This window comes from Orbicella franksi, chromosome 5 (assembly GCF_964199315.1).
Source record: "Orbicella franksi chromosome 5, jaOrbFran1.1, whole genome shotgun sequence".
Taxonomy (NCBI): domain Eukaryota; kingdom Metazoa; phylum Cnidaria; class Anthozoa; order Scleractinia; family Merulinidae; genus Orbicella; species Orbicella franksi.
This window is the reverse complement of record NC_138149.1, coordinates 6,895,204-6,902,818: the sequence shown is the minus strand read 5'-3', so window position 1 is coordinate 6,902,818 and position 7,615 is coordinate 6,895,204. Positions and strand designations below refer to the sequence as shown.

The window sequence follows — 7,615 nt, the reverse complement described above, 5'->3', positions numbered from 1 at the left end:
CATGGTTAGTGCACTCGTCTCCGGATCGAGCGGTCCGGGTTCGAGCCCTGGCCGGGGACATTGTGTTATGTTCTTGGGCAAGACACTTTACTCTCACAGTGCCTCTCTCCACCCAGGTGTATAAATGGGTACCGGCGAACTTAATGCTGGGGGTAGCCCTGCGATGGACTAGCATCCCATCCAGGGGGAGTAGAAATACTCATAGTCGCTTCATGCTACGGAAACCGGGATAACCTCCGGCCTGATGGGCCACTTGGCTCGTATGCAGACTTTACTTTTCCATATTTAACTACAACTTACTATTAATACTCGATTAGTTCTCAATCCTCCGGCTGAGTTTCTTGCCCTGGTGGTCTCTACTTCGTGAAGATTTTGCGTCAGGTAAGGATTGCCATAGACCCTATTCATACATGGCTGCCAATTTAAAAATCTTTTGTATGTAGTTAAATTAGCCCAACTAACCTCGTCTGACATCAGGTCTGAGTAAAAATTATTTGAAATTATCAACTCAAAAACGGGTTAGTTGGGTTTATTTTAATACTTACAAAAGAATTTTTAATTGACAGTCATTTATGAATAGGGTCTATAATATTGCATGGAACAGTAAAGAAAATCATCCGCATCTTTTACGTTACTGATTTGTTAATTGTCTAAACAAAATCTACTCGTTTGAAATAAGAAGACTGCAATTCAAAACACACATTTATTTGCATGGACTGGACTTTGATAATCTGTCCCACACTTTCACACCATCAACAACCTGTCCCACCATTAAGTAGACCATGGTCTTTTAACTGATGTATGTATTCGTTTGTAAGTCGTGTAAGCGTTCATTATATTATAAGCGGTGTAAACACTACAATAATAAAGTAGTAACGTTTGTTTCACGATGTGGTCACTTGGGATGTAGATCGCGATGTTTCGCAGCACATGTTAGTCTTTATCAGGCGATGAGGTCAGCTGGGTACACATCATTCATAAAACACAATGTTTCGCTGTGATTGGTTGGTTTTAAACAGCTGTGATTGGCGCATTTCGATCCTCGCTGTTTCATCAAGTCGTTCTCTCGGCGGTCCACTGTCGTACTGCTCTACTGTTATGTTTGTTGATCGCGGGCTTCCATGCTTCTGGAATTTCTATTCCACTCTCTCTATTGCTGTTGCTAGGGTGAAGTCTTATGTGAATCGCCTCTAAGAAACATTTGTAAGAGTTCTACTATAGGTCCTATAGTATTGTACGAAGTTTTCGTTTTATCTCAGTTGAAATGGATTAAAAAATTAAAACTACCTACCAATATCACTATTGATGTGCTTTTGATGTGTAAAACAATATAACTAACTTTAAAAAGGCAAAGACACAACTACCGAATGCAGCAAGTAAATCATAAAAGGTCTTTTACTGAAAAGAGTTACTCTAGAGCCCTAACAAAGGGCAGTTCAATACAAAGCTTTAAACTCAATGCTATATAATAACTCTCACTACACTTCAAAAAATTAATAAGTCTCACCCCAAGTGATAAGAGTTCCTTTGAAAAAAATCATCCACGAACGTTGTATCATTTCTTTCTTAGTTATCTGCCCTTACTCTGGAACTTTCTGGGACTATTTTGAATTATTTTGGCACTCGCTCTTCTAAATAGAGAGAATTAGTCCGACCAAACAAGGTGTAGCATCTCAGGCGTTCAGTTAGCTGGGGCAGAGCACGGAAGAAAAAAACGGTAGATCGAGATAAAGGAACGTCTGGAAGAGGCTAAACAAGGTGCTATGATCGGTGATATGTATGGGTTATTGACCAAGCGTGAGGTCAAGCTGGCTGGACATTGGCCAAGATCTTTATGGACCGAGACGGAGTCGAGGTCCATAAACTCGCAAAAAAAGAAGGAGGCCAATATCCAGCCATCTTGACTGTACAAGCTTAGTCAATGAAGGATTTATTATATGGTTTTCGGGGAATTTATTTTTTTTACGGGACACGGCGGGTAGTCCTGAGCGGGCAAGATAGCTCCATCTTGCCCGCTCGAGTAACCAATCACAGCGCAGGATTTGATTCATCTTACCCGCTCACGGAGCTAGCCATATAATAAATCAAGTTCATGCCCATTAATTAATTACCTTCAGTTTCTTTTTATCACTGACATCAATCTAACAGACCAAACTTTTCTGCTGAAATATCAATGAATGTATCGGGGTAATCAATAAAGACCAATAACAAAGGCAACTCTTTAGAGTGAAATGTCGAACTTCCAGTACAACGAGTTCCCTTTATCGGATATTTTAACACAATTTAGCATACTGATACGGGCAGTAGAGTAGTAGAGATCTAGAAATATCACTATGTCCCTTTTTGCGGGCATTGGATTCTACATGATGTATTATACGTAACGATACACAGTTTTATTTCATGTAAGTTTTGTTTGTGTGGATTAAATTGTGATAAAAATTTGACGTAGTGTTTTTTACGGCTAAGAAACTCATCAGAAATCTTCTCCGCTTGGGCAGACTCGTTGATCATCGCCGGCGCTCACAGTCCCGTTAACAAGTAACGGTCAATCTTTATTGTCATATCTTCGTGAAAATTACGTGCGATCGGGAATCCTTATGTGATCAAAGGCCGATTACTGTCATCATATTTTTGTTGCGAACGGTACTTTGAGTGCGATGCTCAACGAGTTCACCAAAGGAGAAAAGGTCCCTGAAGAGTCTCTTGGCCAGGACGAAAGTACTGTGTCACACTTGGTGTTCACAAGTCAGAGAGACAATCAGACAGTCAGACAGACAGACAGAGAGGCAGTCAGACAGTCAGACAGTCAGGCAGTCAAGCAGTCAGACAGACAGGCAGACAGACAGACAGGTAGACAGTCAGGCAGTCAGACAATCAGACAGTCAGGCAGTCAGACAATCAGTTAGATAGACAATCAGACAGTCAGGAAGTCAGACAGTCAGGCAGTTAGACAGTCAGGCAGTCAGTTAGATAGACAGTCAGACAGTCAGGCAATTTAGACCGTCAGACCATCAGACAGTCAGACAGTCAGACAGTCAGACACACAGTTCGAAAGTCCCTCAATCAGTCATATAGTCGTTCAATAAGTCAGCCAGTCATCCAATTAATATGCAGAGGGAGTGGCCGCTAGGAAAGCATGCAAGCACATACTTCAAGCACAGCAGCTGCATTTACGTCTCCATCACCATGGCGACGTGAATCACTACGAATTCTGCCACAGCGTGCACATTTGGGATCATCATGGATCCTGTTGTCAGGTTTACACAGTTTGTAGAGGAAGTAAAGGACGACCAAAAGCAAAACCAATCCTCCTCCGGTACACGATCCTCCGATAAGAGCTCCGCTTGAGTTTGTCAAAACGTTCGGGAATTCATCAAGTTGTTCATTTTCAAGACTCCCATCTGTGAAAGAAACTGCAAAACACCAAAGTGGACGTGTCAATTGCGGGATCATGTAAATTAGTGTAAATGAGGAGACAGAGAAATCAACGGACCCAATTTACTTAGTCCGCCAAACTTGTAATAATATTCAAGCGCTATCAACTCAATCACAATTTAGACCCGCAGTGAGCACGAGTTATTTCGAAGGTAAATACCTTGGAAATAAGGTCTTATGGGGTATTTATTCTTTTACAGTCTTCATCTTCTCGGCTTATTTGTATTGTTCACCGAAAAACCCATTTTTGGGAGTGTGCAATAAAGTTTCATTCATTCATTCATTCATTCATTCATTCATTCATTCATTCATTCATTCATCCATTCATTCTATTGCAAATCAAAGGTCTTCAACGTTCATCATGGCATGACGTTTATGTACACCGTGTCCCTCTAATACGTCAAACAAAACGCGCGTATCAATTTCTGATCATTCATTTCACTTCCACATTGTTAGCTGCCAATGCGCCAGTCATGTTTTGTCCATGTGATATTCAACGCGACGCGTTTCAACTTTGGAACGAATAGATAACTGGAGCATTACGTTGGAGGTTATATTGCCAAAATCCATGGTCCATTATATGAGACCTACTTTATTTAACTAAGGAAAACAACCTGGTCATTATAATGCAAACATTCTCAGACTATTACTGACGTGTTCAAATGCTTAAGGCTTTGTTATAATTAAGTAGTGCGCCTGTCCAGAACATTTGCATGAGGAATGATACTCGGTAAAATGCTTCAGATAGAAAAAGGACACAGGGAAGATCTTAATGAATAAAGCGTTTACAGATTTATAAACTCTATCTGTCATGCTTCAGATAGAAAAAGGACACAGGGAAGATCTTAATGAATAAAGCGTTTACAGATTTATAAACTCTATCTGTCTGTGATGCACGTCGATTAATAACTGATAGAAATGATCCGTCCGGATCAAACAAAAGCGATATACAACCTTTACACCCTTATCACGACATAAAGTGAGTATGTATCACGTGCGCTCCAGAGGGATATTTTTTCCTTTGGAAAGCAGTTTTGAAGGTAGTACAAAAAACTTTCAAACTCTCAATTATTCTTTTAAAAAAGTCAGTAATATAACAGTGCTTACCTTCTTGAGTCACCCTTTCCCAGACGCAATTTTCAAGACAATCTTCTTCGTTATCCTTCCAACAAACGTAGACGTTTGGGTACGCTGGACCAGAGCCGCTGTCGTTTGTAGATGCAGCACCACACTCATTGTTTTTCCATAACTGACGGGTGAGCGGAAAGAGTTTGATTCCATTTAAAAGCGTCCTGTCGCCTGGATGTAGAGTGAAAACATCACGGCTACTAGTAATGGAGTAAAAAGCTACTGAGGTGTCGAAAACACCAACAATAACCACAAAAATGGAAAAGAGAAGCATTATAACATTGAGCTTAAACAAGAAACTGTGTTGTTTTTTTATAAAATGTTCAGATTGCCATTCATTCTGGGTCATCAGTATTCTCAAACAGGAAATCTCATCTTAAACGGACTGACGTACTTGTCTTCTCCTCACTCCAATTACATCACGTACCGGTAGTTTACTTCCGCGTCTCAAAAACCTTTTGTGCCTAGAGTTGAACGGTTTCTACTTGAGTCTCTGGTTGAAATGATTTCGGTTAAGATCACAGTTCTAGTGGCTTTGCTGATCTTTGTTCATCCAAGTGATGCTTGGCGAAGACGTCGCCGTCGCAGATGTCCCGTGCGAGATTGCCAAGTCAGTTCTTGGTCTTCCTGGAGTTCGTGTAGCGCAGCCCAGTGTGGACAACAAGGATCACAAAGCAGATCAAGACAGGAAGAATCTCCTGCGTCTTGCGGAGGCGCAGAATGCTCTGACTTGCACGAAACGCGGCAGTGTTATTCCAGTAAACGAGTTGATTGCCAACTAAGCTCGTGGTCGGAGTGGAGTGCCTGCACTGTCCCGTGTGGAGTCTCAGGAACACAGCACAGCGCTCGTCACAGGATAGTGACCGAGCAGTGTGGCGGAACATGCGCGTCGACTTTTCGAAAGACACGAGCGTGCCCAGACCTCAGCTGTTTGAACGGAGGAAGTTTAAAAGATGGTTCGTGTTTCTGCAAGAAAGGATATTCTGGAAATTGCTGTGAGAAAAAAGGTAAGGGGAAAAATCTATTAACATGCGCAAAAATTAATCAAAGCTGGTAGACTAATAGGTCAGGGTAATCCAATGCGTTATTCGTTGAAACCTTTTCACAGTTCTTAGAAAGGAATGGCGGATTTCACTGAAAGGTGTCCTGACCCGTTTTTATTTTGGCTCCGGCTGAACTTATTGGTTAGGATAATGCAATGCGTTAGTCTTTAAATTTTTTTTCACAGTTCTTGGAAAGGTATGGTGGATTTCACTGAAAGGTGCCTTGACCCGTTTTTTCCTAGGCTCTATGATTTGCAAAGCTAGACTAGAAACAGAATCCTTGATATTCTGTTGTGCGATGAAATCTCGAACGAACAGAATTATAGAAAACTAAACCGGTGAAAAGCATTGTTCAATCGCGTTTCTGTGCCTATTAGCCGAACTTAAAGGCTAATAGACAAGGATTAGGATGAAATGTCGTCCTAGAACGGCAAGACTAGAGTGTCTTATCTTCGCGGTTCGCGGTTAAATTGTTGTGGGACAAAAATGTCGCCGGTGAAAGAAACATGTCTCGGGCAATTAACTTGTGACAGTGTAGTGTGTAGTCAAGAGGTTGTGGGTAAACCACGTTGTCGCAATCGAATTCGCTTTGTATCATCCTTTGGAATTGGACTATTTTGAGTCCTAAGCATGTTTAAACAACCTACTTTCGTGAGCAAGGGGTGACCGCTGATATTAGATGAACGCTCTGTGATATTACTTAGATTTTTATCCACAACTCGTGACAATTTACCCTGGACCCGCGACCCGAGATCCGAGACCCACGAGAATTTGATTCTCCCGTCACTGAAGCAACTGCGTTTAGCTTTGTAAATTTTGAGTTGAACCAAATGATTATACTTCCATATGTGTAGACACATTTTAATGGAATTGAGGTCTTAATGCCAAAGTTTTAAGCTTAAGAGTATCACTCACTCAGAGCATTTCCCAATATGATCGAATTCGTACACTAAGAAATAGGGTGGCGAATAGTCCTTTAACAGCCTTGCGTCTAGCGAAATTCAAATTTTGAATCGATAAAATCAGTTTACCGTTGCTTATTAATTGTTCATGACAAATAGAGGATGGACCGATGAAGACACGATTGAAGAACCAAGCAATGCCAAATCGATTCATTTTTTCCATTGTTTTGATTTACTAGTTGAATTTTCACAGCAGATGTAACACACTTATTTCTCTTACACAGGCTCCAAAACAAAGTTGATTTGTGGAATCTTCTTCCCAACTTGTGTGATTGCAATTGCCATAACTGTAATTTGCTGGTGGAAGAAAAGATCCAAAGACCGGGTACATCCAATACGAAATGGAAGTCGCTAAGCGTGAAAAAAAGTAGCTTCCGATGCGATTCCGAAGTGATTATAATTCTTTACATGAAGCACATTCAAGCTTGCCACTGAAGTGACTTGGATATCGTAGAATAAACTAGAAGACAATACACCACAAAATTGCTCGTGCTTTTTAATAAACACAATTCATTTACGTTTAGTCCAGACGTCAAGATCTCTTTGTAACTAGAATATGTTAAGCCAGTCTGTAATGCCATAAATTTATTTTGTAACCTTTTGCTAAATATACAATTCAAGAATATGTACCCTAGTTTATGCCTGCTTGTAACTGTGATGAATAGTGAACTGATAATTTTGCAACTCTTCGGTAAGGTTTTCTGTTTATAATGTATGTCCTTTAGTGTTGAATTCGAACAATCTCAAACTATAAATAACATACGCAGTGGAAAACATTTATATCCAAGAAAAAGTTATACTTCAGTTAACTTTTAATCCTGTGTTAACGTTAACCGGTTTTCGAATAACCCGGCCGAGATTTGTAACTACAATATATTAAGCCAGCCCGTAAATCTACAAATATATTATGTAACCTTTTGCTACAATTCAAGAATATGTACACTAGTTTATGTTTCTTGTTGAGTGTAGAAGTATTTTAAGCCTGCTTGTAACTGTGATGAATCCATAGAGTTAGTAGGTTATGTAAGGTTTTGTGAGTTATGCAAG

At 40.3% G+C, this 7,615-nt stretch overlaps 2 protein-coding genes across 2 annotated transcripts; one reads left to right on the top strand and one right to left on the bottom strand.

The window, feature by feature from the left end:
• Nucleotides 1–3,126: 3,126 nt before the first annotated feature.
• Nucleotides 3,127–4,912, bottom strand: LOC145486610 (uncharacterized). The gene is made up of 2 exons (XM_081465307.1): nt 4,543–4,912; nt 3,127–3,413 (listed from the first exon to the last, which is right to left on the bottom strand). Exons 1-2 carry the CDS (start codon nt 4,910–4,912, stop codon nt 3,127–3,129), a joined length of 657 nt encoding a protein of 218 aa, XP_081321433.1.
• Nucleotides 4,913–5,065: 153 nt separating this feature from the next.
• On the top strand, nt 5,066–7,552 carry LOC145486611 (uncharacterized). The gene is made up of 2 exons (XM_081465308.1): nt 5,066–5,570; nt 6,793–7,552. Exons 1-2 carry the CDS (start codon nt 5,066–5,068, stop codon nt 6,921–6,923), a joined length of 636 nt encoding a protein of 211 aa, XP_081321434.1. The 3' UTR covers nt 6,924–7,552.
• The last annotated feature ends 63 nt before the right edge of the window (nt 7,553–7,615 follow it).

Coding starts and splice junctions, on each gene's coding strand:
- LOC145486611 (XM_081465308.1), top strand. CDS start 5,066: ATGATTTCGGTTAAGATCACAGTTCTAGTGGCTTTGCTGATCTTTGTT. Junction 5,571..6,792: donor AAATTGCTGTGAGAAAAAAG/GTAAGGGGAAAA, acceptor TCTCTTACACAG/GCTCCAAAACAAAGTTGATT.
- LOC145486610 (XM_081465307.1), bottom strand. CDS start 4,912: ATGACCCAGAATGAATGGCAATCTGAACATTTTATAAAAAAACAACAC. Junction 3,414..4,542: donor GGAAAGGGTGACTCAAGAAG/GTAAGCACTGTT, acceptor GGTGTTTTGCAG/TTTCTTTCACAGATGGGAGT.